General features: G+C 39.5%; 1 protein-coding gene across 1 annotated transcript in view; it reads right to left on the bottom strand.

Annotated features, from left to right (window-relative positions):
• Positions 1 to 1,595: 1,595 nt before the first annotated feature.
• fbxl17 (F-box and leucine-rich repeat protein 17) overlaps positions 1,596 to 14,871 on the bottom strand; it is a 305,963-nt gene continuing 292,687 nt past the window's right edge. Inside the window, exon 11 of the mRNA XM_084728685.1 lies at positions 1,596 to 4,425. Within this exon, the coding sequence (XP_084584811.1) occupies positions 4,288 to 4,425 (138 nt within the window). The 3' untranslated portion in view covers positions 1,596 to 4,287. The remainder of the gene's footprint in view (positions 4,426 to 14,871) is intronic.

Genomic DNA, 14,871 nt, shown 5'->3' with positions numbered 1-14,871 from the left:
AAATGCAATCTGGTATGAAAAACACATATTTCTGCCTGAAAACACACCACAGTACACACCATAAACATTTCTGACAGTTTGGGAAAAACTTTAAAATTAGAAGCTCACAAAGGTAGTAGTTGATGGAGGTCAACTGTAACTGGTTATACTGTAAGAGATGGCACAGGTGTGTCCATAAACTGTGCAGTGTTTGACCTGTGGAAAATTTTTATACACTAGTATATACATTATACATTATACTTTGCTGTGCTGTGGCCAGTAGCTCCTGTTACTTTTCTCCTTTAATCTGTCATTTTTTCCAGCTTTAATGCTTAAACACATATTACCTATGACATATATACATTTTTAGGCACTGGTAAAGAAGGTGTGAGGTTTGTATTAAAGGGCAGTGGACCTCTCAAACATGCAGTCAGATTTGCCATGGATCACCTCCGGAGGAGTGGAAGTGAGCAGGGATAAGAGCCATGATACAGCTCAGAAAATTCAGAGACTGGTCCTACAGGGACCCCCACCATCTGCGATGAAGGTGCTGACAGGTGGACCAGTTTCAATGGATGCAACACACAAGACTCCAGCAGGACCAGGGGAGGAGGGCCGCGTGTTTTTACATTTTACATGTGTATGCTGTGTTTTGCATGAAGGAACTACAACTCTAATTCTTTGTCCAACCCTGTGTTGTGCAATCATAATAAATTACCACGATCCCTTGATTGATATATGCAGTATACAGTTTTTAATTTTACAGCTTAATTGTGTTGTATGTATGCATGTTTGTGTTTGCCCCATCCGAACTTGCTAATAAAAACAGAGCTTCCTATACTTTGGTAAGGAAAAACTCCTTTAGTTGAGACTCAAGTGAATTGCACTTTGAGTTGACACAAATTGTGTTGACAATTCAAAGAATCTATTTGAGAAGAACCAACCTTCGCATCCTGTTTGATGATATCTCTTGCGTTTGATCGCCAGACATGAAACAACACAAACACACTGAACAGTAAAATAGGCACTTGAAAGGGACAATATTGTCAAAGAGTGGGGACATATTGAGTGACAGCTTTTCAGCTCTTTGAGGCTTCTTGCTGGGCAGCAGGCTGATGTCTCCTCACTTTAAATGTGAGCTCCTGTGATTGTGACAATAGTTCTGACCTTGAAATCACAGTTGTACCTTAATGGAAATGCAGGTTGACTGTTGTGTCATAGTGCTCAATAGAAAAGACATTATCAATGCATGGAAATCTGTGGAAAACATCTTTATTTCTAACAATACAGAGACTTCGGTATGCCATACTTGTGCATCCCAAGGCCTTTGGTTGTGATGGAAAACATGCTGGTATCCTTATTTGCATTTTACCTGAGAATACAGATGCAATCTGTGTTCAATTCAAATTTCACCATGTCTATCATTAGAGTCACTGTGATATTGGTGTTGAAATATATTTGATGTAATAAAAAAGTCTGGAAAAAACCTGCAGGAAAAAAAAAATTTAAGCAGTCCACAGATGATGTAAAATGAGCGGAAAAGTATTCCACTGTCATTCTGAATATTCTTCTCCTGCCTCAATTCCACACATACAAAAGGAGAAGAGCAAAAAAGCTTGAAGTAGTAGTGTTTTATTCATCTTTATGTAAATCCAGTCATTTACGGTTGCCTTAACAAATCAGGAATCAAGTGTGTCAACATCTAGCAGAGAAGAAAGTGCATATGGGGATTACAAAAGAACAGAAACAGAACAAAAACAGGCTGAGGGAGAAACTCTCCGTCGATTAAAGTCTACAAATCCTGACAAGGGTAGAATGAACATGTTTTTTTAATTGTCTGAAACCTCTATATGCTGTAGAAAGTTTACAGTTCTACTCGAACCCTAAGCTCAGTAAGCTATTGTTCATATCTGAGTGACAGTGTGTGGAGGCTGAGCCCAGAGCTGGTTCACACCATAGAAAAATACCCTGGTTATTTGCATTTTTAACTGTACACTACTGAGTTTCTATAGAATAGATGAAAAACGATCAACTCCCACCTACCAACTTCTACTGGCCTTGGTTATAGATCCAAGGCAGTTTTTTTCTTAACATCCTATACCACTAAGAAAGATAAATCCCTCATTGCATTGCTACATAGATACAAGTATATGCTCAAAATCAATATTAGGCTAAGTAAATCCCACACAGTATTTATTTATACGTATATATATATATATATCAGATCAAATAATGGGAATATGGTATCAGATAAACTCGGAGCAGATAAACATTTCTTTAGTAAATTCTGGGTCAAATTCATTAAATGACCCTGTCAAAGCCTTGCCCCCTTTCTGTCTGTGCTCCAATGACGGCTGAGCAAGCTCAGTACTCTGGACACTTTTTTCCCTTAGCTGGTTTTTGTACTTAAATATGCTATGTGCTAGGCTCGTCTATGTTGACAAGAAAACCAACTCTTGAAGATGGTTAAAAGTAGCTAGCTAGTTAGCTGGAGTTTTGCTAACATTAGCTAACTTTAAGCTACTACAAGGAACTTTCATATTGTGTTGATTTTGGAGCCCCCTGTGGGCAAAAGTGGTTGTGTTTCCACCATGTAACCACAAAATCTGACATCAAAAGTACAATTATCGAAATAAAATATCTTCCTGCTTCTTCTTAACTGAGTAACTGAGTAATGTAACCTTGCCTGGGAAAATGTAAACACAGACTAGTTAAAAATTCCTTGTTGTAGCTTTGATATGTGACCCCATGTGCTGCTTTTACAGGAAAAGTTGACCGAGGTACCAAGTTTGCTCAATGGTTATTGGAGCACTGAGCAAAAAGGGGTGGGACTTAGGAAGGGTTAATTGGATGGCAATTACCTATTAACCACTTAAGGCAACGTTTCCTCTTACCTGTCATCACGGTGGTTGTGGTTAATATGTTATGATAACATGACCCAGGTTTTTTAGGTAAAGGCAACTTCTTTTTCCAGCACGGTTTGACTGAGTCAAGGTGGTGCTCAGTTAACCCCTGAATCTATGCATGGCATCAAAAGCAGCATTGTTCCCAAGTCGTACAGAGGCTAATTTCAATGTCAGATCATGTGTAGATCTTATTTGAAAAAAAAAAAATAAGGTTAAGATCTTAATGTAAACATGCAGTTTTTGAGAAGTAATCAATGCTGTTTTCCTGCCATGCATTTGCCAGCGGTTTGACTGATTCTGGCTGAAACTTTCTTCTGTACCATGACGATGTGCATATTAAGTCACAGCAAAGAGCTCTGTCCTTCAAATGGAGCTTTGTCAACGATCTCAACACATATGTGTCCACAAATGCCTTTAACACTGTACTGAACATCCAAGAAAGGGAAAAAAAATCTTCTAATGGGACAAAATAAACATCACAGATTTCTCAAAAATGCCTCAAGCGAGGTCTGAAGCCCTGGCGGTTCAGTTGTCCCCTGATCTCCAAGTCTCTGCTTTGTCTTGTGCGATCTCATTGCAGCAGTTGAGTTCAATTTGAGGGAAGTAAACACTGCAGAGCACTGAGATGGCAGCAGTGCTCAGGAACGCCGGTTCCAGTTGGGGCGACAAACCATTTTTAAACCATTATTCTCCTTAAAACATTTCTGGTCTGACCATCGCTAAATGTCGCTGATGTAAAGATGCGTTTGGGTCTTTTTCACACATTCAAGATCAGACCACCCCATCTTCCTCGTGCATCTTCAGCTTCACTCCATCCAAGGTGACGTGGGTGTGGGAGACTTAAAACTTCATACTCAACTGAGTAACACTCATTTAAAGTAGATGCCCAATAGCACTTGTTGGTGCACTGCTCTGCACTAAAACACACTGGTCACTGGAGATTCTGGACCAAGACAGTACACTCTATTGTTGGATGTAATCTGACTTGTAGCTGATGATGATGAGGACGAGTCAGTCAAGTTGCTGACTATAATGTATATGTGGTACAGTACAATAGGTGTATGAAGTCTCACTTAATTATAAAATACCACAAGGCCAATATTACTTAAATCATTAAAATGGGAGATTTGCTTCAAATGAAACAGTTGATGGACTGGACCTTTGTGTGTGAGTGTGTAGCTACATGTTCACATGCATGTTTGAACAGTGGATGAGAAGCAAACATGACTGGGCTGCAAATATTGTGTTTGTGTCTGTACACAAAAAGGGCCTCTGTGTAGCTGTGTGTTTGTGTGTTTATGCATGTGTGCGTGTTTGTGTGTGTGTATGCGTGTCTCTGTGTGTGTGTGTGTGTGTGTGTGTGTGTGTGTATGTGTGCCTGTGTCTGTGTGCAGTCCAGCAGCTACGAAGTGTTTGATGTGTTGGGGCTCCAGCCCATTTGATAAGCTCTCTCCAGGGTTCTCTTGCAGTCCTGCATCACCGTGCTGAAAACAATGTGAGGATACTGGACCACCAGCCTCTCCACCGTCTCCTCGTTCACCTGCAAAACACGCACACAAAGACACACACTATTAAGACAATGACCAAATGAGCAGTGTTACCTCAGTGACAGTACATTTCACAAGCCTCAGTGTTGGCTTTAAAAAAAATAGTGGAAAGGTTAAATATCTGCACTTTCATGGTGACTAAGGACACTACATCTGCTGATGAAGACCATGTGATAGAGCCAAAAGCTTCAAAACAAGTGGATCTAGGGTTCAGATTGTTCTGTTTTTTTTTTGTCAACTGCTGGTTTCAAAGTCAAGAATTAACCATCAAGCACAAATTAGTTAATGTATTTCTTTTCTCATGTTCCATCTTATGCCTGACATGTTTATCCTGCTTGATTTGAGTGTAATCAGTTTAAGGAGAGGTTAACTATTTTTAAAGTCTGTCTTAAAACAAGTCAGGTGTCTATATGTACATTGAAACAGGTTTTGCTTGATGTAATTACTCTTTGTTTTCATGCCTTTAAAAGATCCCTTTGAAATGTGTTTCCAATGTAAGTGTTGGGGAACAAAATCTACAGGACAAAAATATGATTTCAGGCTTAAGCATTAATTTAATTAAATAGTTATCTTAAGAAGATACTGAAGCCTCACATTAACTTTAAATAAACTTGTGGACTGTGGACTTTGTCCCCCATCAATTACATTGTCATTACAGTTTGAGAGGATCTTTTAATGGTCAGTATGAACAGAAGTGATTACATCATAACATGTTTTAATATTTCTGTAAAAATGTTTGACTTACCAACCTAGTAGGTGTAGCTATGCTACTTTATAGTCATTAATCAAGGTTGTCATGTAAGTAAATTGAGCTAGGACAAAGATTCGTAATAATGGCAGTTTGATGGTGTAACTGTCCAGTCCTATGTTAACACACTGAACACATCATTATTTGTGCAAGTCAACCAATAAAGCATTTTACTTGAGAATCATTCAAAAATCATTCACTCAGTATCAAAACAGATTTCCAGGAAGTCCTGGGTAGACACATTACAAAGCAAAAATCATCTTAAAAACATATAAACTTAACAGAAACGTTGCTTTAGGTCTAATAAATACAGATTTTTAAATGACTTCATTTAAATGGGGTAATTTAAGAATCTGTCACCGGTCGCTGCATCGCCCCATGATGCCTTATTAAGATAATCAGAAACACAGATTGAACTGAGTGCCCAGTCAAAATATGAGTGTGCTAAACTAATTTGTAGGAAAGGCAATTCTTTAAGAGCACACAGTGTATATACACACACAATTGGACTATGGCAATGGGCTTAGCACCAGAGGACAGCTGAGCTCACCAGGCTAATGAGGCCTTCTTGTTCTCAGAGGACTACAAAGACAAGCAGCTAATAGCCACTCCCGCACTTCTTTGCCAGTCTAACAGTCTATCAGCCCGTCACCAAGAGCAAAAAGTCAGAAAGCTTGAGTATCTGACAAAGAGCAGAGACAGAGCAACCCCGGAGACCTTGAGGGGTTAACCGCAACCCACCCAGAACCAACCCCCGCCCACCCGCGAGCATGACACTTTCCAGGGGAAATGATGTATAAACACTCACACACATGTTGAGCACACAGTCATCCGTTGTTGCCAAAGCAGTGACAAAGTGTTTCACAGTTTCCCCCGAGCTCATTGCCCGAGAGCCCTTAGGTTTCTGTGTTTTCTGGAAGAAAAGTCGTGCATGGTAAGAGTTCCCTGGCTCCTGCTCAGACTATGATCTGTTTTGGTTGTCATTTTCTGTCTAATTCCCTCTTTCTCTTCATTGAACACAATTTCTTTAAGTGGTGGGTATCAGCAATCCCTTGTCAAGTAAGAGAAACTGAGAAAACAAATGGAAAGACAGATGGACAAAAAAACAGACCGAGTCAGGATAAAACTAGCAGAATCAGAGAGAGAAATAAGTGTGCTTGAGCGAACAGACCACCGATGCCTCTCGGGTCACAGAGGGAAGATGGAAACTCTGCACAGCACAAGTGAATTCAATAAGACTAAAAGGCAACAACCGCCTGTTAGCTCTCCCTTTGATTGCCAAGGAAGAAACAGCGAGCTGGAGTTTCGGGTTCTTGACGCCAACACACAGAGGCTTAACAGACTCTTTCAGGATACCGTCAATAAAGGAAATATAAAGTAAAATCAAGACCATGGGGTCAAAGAGTCTTTCTTACTTTCATCTGTTTTTTGTTTTTCTGCTAAGAGAAAATTCTGAGAACAAGTGCCAAAAAAAAACAGTCCTGCCTCAGTTCTCTCTCCAGCCAGTGTTGAAGAGAAAGACAACAGACACTGGCAGAGGGCTTTTGAATTTTGAAATAATACTCCAACACCTCAAATGCTGGAAAGGTGCATTAAATCAAGAGTGGAAATGAGAAAATTCCAGCAACACATCCAGTGCTGTGATCAATGACTCATTAGCAAAGCTGATGCAGTAATAAAACTGTGTTTCGGGATACTGCCTTAAATAATTCACATTATTATTGTGGGATGATGTGAGTAGTCCAACTGCCAGATAGTTTTACAAAACAAACCATCACTTCCCTTCTTGTAATGAAAAGATCAGACTCAACAAGGCCAACTATAACGATGGCCTTTCCTATTCTCGTTACATGGCGGTTGATCTGGTCTTCTGCTTGGAGGGTAAGGAGCTCCTGACCTTGTTGTCCCCTCAATTTGCAGACATTCTCTGGTGCTGTTCTTCTTCTTTGAGTTAGCTGCTAACTGCTGCTTGCTGCTTTTTAAATTCCCCGATGGTTTACAGCAAGTGGTGCACACTGTTACATTAACCATGGAAGCATGTTTTTGTGCCACTTGTTTTGTGTGTGTGTGCGATCTGGTTGCTGAGTGACATAAATGAAGAGCTGATGGTGATGCTGCAATAATGCACTGTGGTGTGTGTCTGTGCCGTGTTGTTTTTTTAAGGTTGACTGTCTTGACTGTGTATATGCAGTAGTGGCTGATTTGCCTGTATCAGCACTCATACCACAACTTTATGCATGCATGTGCATCTGTGTGTGCAAATATCAGAAAAAAAGTTTTATGCTGAAAAAGTTAGTGCAAGTTTTCACCTACACTGAAGAAATTAAAAATGGCAAAAATCTGTACGGACCAATGAGGAGGCTTTAAAAAAAAAAAAATTATTTATTTTTTATTTTGCCATTATTGTACAATGATGTCCCATTAATATTCAAAATCTCTTTTAGAAGAGAGACCTGACCAAGGTAGCAGCCAATCACAACATATTTAAATGCATCCGTTACAAAATATATATGTATGTATATTAAAAAAAACAATAATAATAATACATGGTCTCCCTCCTTGTCACATTCCTGGAGAGAGTTTGTGAGAAATGGGGGCTCGTCCGGGATGAAACAAAGAGAAATGCAATATTTCCATCACATTTTCAACATTGTTTTTAGTCTTTTGAGGTTGTTGTTCTTAATTACATCATCTTGTTTGCTGATTTTCTGAATATTCTGTAAAGATTCCAATAAGCTGCTGAAACTTGGGACATTTAAGTTGTTTGTCATGTGAGGCTAAGACTGAGGTGGTTACACTTCAGCCTGCAAATTCTGACATTTTTATGGTTGACAAATTAGTTTTTTATATCCATCATTTTGAAAAGACTGTTAAATAAATGCTGGCAAAGGAAAAAAATCAAGTCAATTTTAATAATAAATAGTGGTACTCAGAGGCAAGGATTAATGCAGTCTCTTCTTTCCCTCTTTTAGGATTTGACCTGGATGTCTGACCACCTTCAATCATCAATCGAGAGCTTTTAATTGACTGTCTGGTCCGTCGACTCTTGGATCATTTTCAACAAATTTAGCAACTGGCTTCAAATAGCGATCATTAGCTTTTATGTCATGTTGGATCACCTTCACACCTGTTTTTTTTTTTTCTTTTTTCTTTCTTTTTCTTCTCATTTTTGGGAACATTTAATGCGTTCATTAGGTAGCGGCAGCAGAGAGATGACAGGAAACAAGAAAGAGGGACACGCAACAAAGGTGCTTGGCCAGATCTGAACCGGGGAACGTTGAGATTTATGTTCCGCATCTTAATCCCTTAACCACAGGGGCGACCCCACACCTGTTTTTTCCCAGACAAACACCTGCGGTTTGCCTACAAAGATGGCCGCATGCTGCCTTCACAGAGGACCAAAGCAGGAGCAGAGGAGCAGCTTAACCAAGGCCTCCAAAAGCTGCTGCTACAGAGACAAGTTAAGTTTGTTATGACATATGGCTGAGCCTCATTAGCAGATAAAATGACAAACCCCTGATTGCCTTCATAACATATTATGCTATATTCTTGAAAAGAGAATGAAACATCCCCCAGCTCGTTAATCAGGGCTTAATTACAATTAAAACAGATCTAAAGAATAGACCTGTCAAACTGATGGGAGGCCATAACATTCATTAATGTTAATTTAGTGCAGCTCCACTTGCTGAGCAAACACGACACACACAAAATGGCTCCCAATCAAAACGCTGAATCATTTCCTAATTGCTGGTTGCGGCAACGCTAAATGTTTGAGTTGCAACAGGATCACTTTGATGGAAATCATGAAAAGACTAACTATTGTGCTGACCTTTGGTGCTCTTGCTGATAATACTGTATGTGCAGGGAAAAAAAACATCTTTTCATGTTGTTTTCTAGTTTTGAAATGTAATTACTGTCACATAGAACAGAAATGATTGGAATTCAAACATCTTATTATTGCCAATGCAAAAGCCAATCAAGACTGAAGAGAAAAAATGATTTTACTATCAATCAAACCCAAGCCCATATGAATTTCAAATGATTACAACACAGCACAGAAACTCCTTGTACCTGGTTTGACATTTATATTTTAATTAATTGCCATCTTGGAATGACGAATGCCTTTGTTCAGTTTTAAAGCAACTTATTGCGGGTGGATAGAAAATCTTGTTGACAGAAAATCAGTTGACAGAGGCATTTATACATCATAGCATCCATTAACTCTTCTCCGCTGCACGAAACGACAAGCAGAGTTACTGTAAGTCCTTTCAGAACAAAAAACAACAGCCTCCTGTAAAAGAAACCCTCTCCTAGCAAGTTCCCAGAGTTCACAGCTACAATTCTTCTCTTTCCAGAAGAAGGCTGGGTGCCCTTTGCATGGCTCTGTGGTATGTTGAATGAGATGTGATGACATCACCACACCTGCTTGGTATTTGCGGCTCAGAGCTGATGTTAGACATGAAGGTCAGATTAATGCTGTGGGTAGCTGGCTGGCAGAGAGGGGAGTCCTCTGGTTACAGCAACCATGCCACCGACTTCTTCAAACTAGTGATTCAGCTGTTTTTTTTCTCCTTGAGAGAAATTTTGTTACTGGGCAAAGCTGTGCTTAACGATATTGTGTTGCTAGGCAACATAAGCTTAAAAATTACATCAGAAAATACTGGGGCCTCTGGTGACTGGATGGTGCCTCAGATATATGGCTCTGAGAGGGAGTTTTCTTCTTTTACACTCTTAGAAATAAAGATGCTGACTAAAATCATAAAGGGTTCTTCGGCTTATACCCATAGGACATTTTCCACCTGGAACCTACCTAGAACCCAACTTTTAGGGTTGTACCATATGTGTGAGAGTTTTCGCCCACAACCCTCTATAAGAGGTTCCACAGAGAACCCGTCTGTGGTGTAATGGTTCCACCCAGAACCCTCTCTGGGGATTCTATCCACCTTTCCACCTTCTAAGGGTGCCGACAAGAACCCACCCAGGGAGTCAGAACCAACCAAGGGGGTCCAGCTGAGAGCTTTTTTTATATTCCAAGAGTCTTATCAAGAACACACTCAGGGGGTTCTATCGAGAACCTTTATGTATTCCAAGGCCTTTATCCAGAACCCACCAAGGGGTTCTACCAAGAACTTTCTTATATTCCATAAGTCTTACCAAGAACCCCCCAAAGGATTTCTACCAAGGACCTTTTTATATTCCAGTTTTATCTAAAACCCTAAAAGGGGGTTTACTGAGAACCTTTTTATATTATGGTACAAAGAACCCTTAACAAAAGAAAAGATTTCAACAATCCCTATGGAACTCTCCTCCAAAAAAGGGTTCTTTGGTGGAAAAGGGCTTTCTAGTGGACCCTATAAAGAACCCTTGACAAACCCTTAAAAAGGCTTCTCCATAAGCAAATGGTTCTCAGCACAGAACATTGGCCCTTCAGGGAGAACCGTCATGGAACTCTTATTTCTAAGAGTGTAGCCCATACAGTCCTGATCCAGTATACTGTACTGCACAGGACCTCCTCTCAAAACCTGCTGCCAAGTCTGTAGGAGAGCCATATGATAGAGCAGATCGCTGCTCACTGATGATTCTAATCTTTGAGAAGCATCTGGGAGCGCAGCCACAGCTATCTGGAGCGAGGCCTATACTTATGATATTTTCCCCCATTTTAACTTCAAAGATGCTGCCCTGTAGATCTAAGTGCGGTGTAATGCATGCTGACGGGTAATGTGCCGCTGTCAAGGTTTACAAGCAGGCGAGAGCGAGGGATGAGGGGAAAACAAAAAGATGTATGTCTGATATGCTGTTTGGAAAATGCTGTTATATGAACATGCTGTACAGTAAACCTGAATAGCTTACAGGACTGTGCGTGTGTGAGAGCCTGTGACAACCACTCTTCTACTTTTACAAGTGACGGCTGAAGGTAAGTGACGGCAAGTTCCCGAGCTGACCTCTGCTCTTTCTTGGAGTGCTCACTTTCTTTACAGTGAGCCCTTTTTTTTAAGACTGATCCTCTGATGCAAATGCACTCTATCACCACGTAAAATATACATTTACCGCAAGCCCTATGCCTTCCCCCAGTAAGCAGTGCTGTAAAATATGTCGTAAAGATGACTAATGCTGCAGCAGTTCACATTCTCAGTGGGAAAACGGAGAACAGGGTCGTAAATCGATTATCAGATACACAAACACGAAGATGCATATCATATTAGAGCAGCGTGGTGAGAACACCCTCTGAGTGCTCCCACCAATCAACGGAGGGAAATGGAATAAAGAGACAGGGAGAGAGTTTAGGAAATAGAGGGCTAAAAAAAATATGGCCTCTGCTCCTTCAGAATATATCAAACCCACTGAGCGCTGTACTGTACGCAGCAACAAAGACCATGAAAAAAGCAATAAAACACTAAGGCTGGTCTGCACCAACGAGGATTCATTATTATATCCGATTAAATCATGATCTAACCTTAAATTATGTTGCACCAAACTTAAAAACTATCTTAAAATTAAGAAAGATTCAATTTGAACCTCTCTTTCAACCTCAGTTTAGTTTTCACTTTAAACCAAGATTAAATGTTGGGTGCACCAAAACTTTAAACTCCAACAATTTATCTTTAAACTTACAATTGAAGAAGTTTAATTTTTAAAATGACTTCCTTTTTGAGATGGATCGAGTAAAATTACAAAGTTCCTTGAAGAAAGTTAAGGGACACACTCAACTCAATTGAGTTTTATGATGCGTCTCTTCTTTCTTTCACTACAGTTGACAATTAGGCCAACAAATCTTTCTCACAGGATGCAGAATTTTACTGACTTTTCAGCTAGCTGGCAAACAATGTACCATTTTGTTAACTTCATAGTGAGCAAGCAAACAATATAACTTTTATCTTTTGATATTTTACTTTTACCTAGTTAGGAAACAATTTAACATTTTGTTATTTGTTTAGCTAGCTACAAACAATATGCTTTGTTAAGGAATACAGAACAGCCAAAAGTTAATGGTTCTACCCCTACTTTATATTTATAAAGTCCCAACATTTACTTATTTTTTATTCATTTTAATTTGGGTAAATAAGCATTTACATATTGAAACTCTCTGTATTTTCAGTTTACATCACTAAAGCTAGAATAGTTTTGAATTGTGCAACAGAGCTCTGCTCAATTTTACATCTGGATCTTCTCATTTGAACTCCAGTTGTGCTAAATCTGATTAAAGCTAATCAGGCTAACCCAGTCTAACTGTGATTTTGAACAAGTGCAGAACTCGATTTAACAGTATGCGCTTGCAGATATCAGAAAACAAAGATATGTTCACTTTATACAATTTAAATTACCCTATTTCTTTTTATTTCCTCTGTGTTTTCTTTAAATGCAGCACAGGTCTGCAGGGTTCTTTTTCTTTTCATTTTTTCCCTCTTCTACTTTCCTCCCATTTTGTTTGGCCATGTGGCAGCCATTGCCAGTCCCAGGCCCATAAAGAGAGACAAATACCCCCCGTTCCCTGTCCGCTCCCATGTACTGAGTGTATCAGTCAACCAGTAAATACATTTGGGGTAAATGTTTAAAAAGCCTGTTTAGGCAGCAGAAGAATGCAGTGCATCAGGTCTTAGTAAAAGGCAGCTTAAACAAGTCTGGATTTAAACAGGCCAGATTTATAGCTTTCTTTAAACTGCTCAGAGGAAAAGCCCCAGTTGTAAAGTTTCTAAATGACTGACTGGACAACTGAGAGATAGTTCTCAGTCTCAGAAGAGAGGAATGAATGGAATAGAAAGAAAGTAAGAGAGGATTTCAGAAGTGTAGAGACAGAAAAGAGGTCGCCACAAACTAATACTGAAGGATTCAATATTTCTAAATGAACTATTGATGCATTGGCTTGGAAGCTTAAGGAATAGGCCGCTCTTTACCAAGGAAAGCCTGAGCTCAAACAGTTTGATTTAGTCTCAGAAAGCCAAGCGACCCTCACAGAAATCTGCAGTGCATGGCTCCGAATGTGCTTTTAAAAACCAGGTCAGGCACCACTTGCGACAACTAAGGTCTGGTCCCGCTCACACGCCCTCATCCCTGCACAATATCAGACGCCGGCAGAACTGAAAAGCAGGGTGTCAGTGCACACACACACACACACAGACATGGAGGAATGGGGGCTCAGCTGAACAGGGTCAGAGAAAGAGGTTCTGGAGGCCAGGTTTGTAAACCCCACACTCCATCACGCGTGACAAAGGTAACTAAAGGAATGTGTACAAGGCTCAGCCCAATCCCTCTCTCGACGCTGGCCTTCTTATCTCTGCAGACTGCAGGAAAACATTCCATAACTCAAGAGGCTTTACACAATTTATTTGTTAGTCTCAGAAAAGAAAACATGGTAAAACACTATCTGAGCTAACATCTATTAGGTAGAGCTGAAATGAAGCTAATTAAAATGGGAGGCCTTGTGGTGACAAAGTGGACTAACATGCTCTCGAGGTACATTTGATGTTCTGGTCACAATCAGATAAGCGTCCATTTATTTTGCGTTTAACTCTTCAAATTAAGTGTGATGTAAATCATTCCCAATCTTAGCATGAATTTATGTTTTAATTAAGTGGAGTAAAGAAAAACAAAGAGTGCAACCACAATTAACTTTTGTCATATACTGTATATATGATACAGTAGTTATATTACATAATAATAATAATCATATGATCGATTTAGTCATATTTTTATTACAAACAGTACATCATACACATGACATCATCCGATAAATTACAGGACACAATGTTCCAAGATAGAGGTCCTCACATATCACCAAGACCAGAGACCCAATTCAGTCAGTTATAGTCAGTCTAATTGGCTCCAGGCAGGGTTTCATTCTATTACTACAGGTCTCGTCGTAGGTGTGTGGGTCAATATGTCTAATGCCCGAGAGGATCCATCTAACAGCTCTGATCACATGGTTCATCGTTATCATGGGAGGAGAAAAATACAGCTTTTGAGGCAAGAGGGAGAAAGTGAAAAGTAAAGTGCTCTGTTCAAATAGACCACATTTTGGATCGGTTCCAATCATCCTTGGGTCTCTTTTGGACAGACTCTGACTGTCCTCAGGTCCCTCTCAGATTATTTATATCTAATAATAAGAATTTAACCAAATCAATTTGGGCACAAGTGGGTATTCCATGTTTTTTTTTTTTGGTTTAAGTCCAACAATTGGACCAATAAAGACCTCTACTCCAAGATATGAAGATAACAAATCAAAGTAAAAATGAGGAGTTTGTTTGCAAAAACAAAAAAACATAATTCTTAAAAGTAAACCAACACCAGTTGATGCTGATATTCTTCTGAGTGCACAATAAAAAACATGATTTATGAAAACAGATATCTCATTAAAACAGCCTAAAATTTGTTTGATTGATATTCCTTGGACTGCGCCAAAATAAAAACATGATTTTGGAAAATTAATGTCTAAAAGCTGAGATACCTGTTGTTTCAAACTAACCCTTCAAATAAATTATTCAAGATGTAACCTTAGCAGCACTAAACTTTAAATGCGCTTATTCAAATTGATGGCATTGTTAAAAAACAAAGAGACCGAAGGAGAAAAAGAAAGAGTGCAGGAGGGAAAAAGTGACAGAGGTGTCTTGACAAATAGAAAAGAATGAGACAGAAATGGTGAGTTCATGTTCCTACTACAGGGACTAGCTGGGGTCATATATCGTTGTCACTGGGA

This window comes from Lutjanus erythropterus, chromosome 10 (assembly GCF_056507025.1).
Source record: "Lutjanus erythropterus isolate fLutEry1 chromosome 10, fLutEry1.hap2, whole genome shotgun sequence".
Classification (NCBI taxonomy): domain Eukaryota; kingdom Metazoa; phylum Chordata; class Actinopteri; order Lutjaniformes; family Lutjanidae; genus Lutjanus; species Lutjanus erythropterus.
This window is presented reverse-complemented; position numbering and strand designations above follow the sequence as displayed.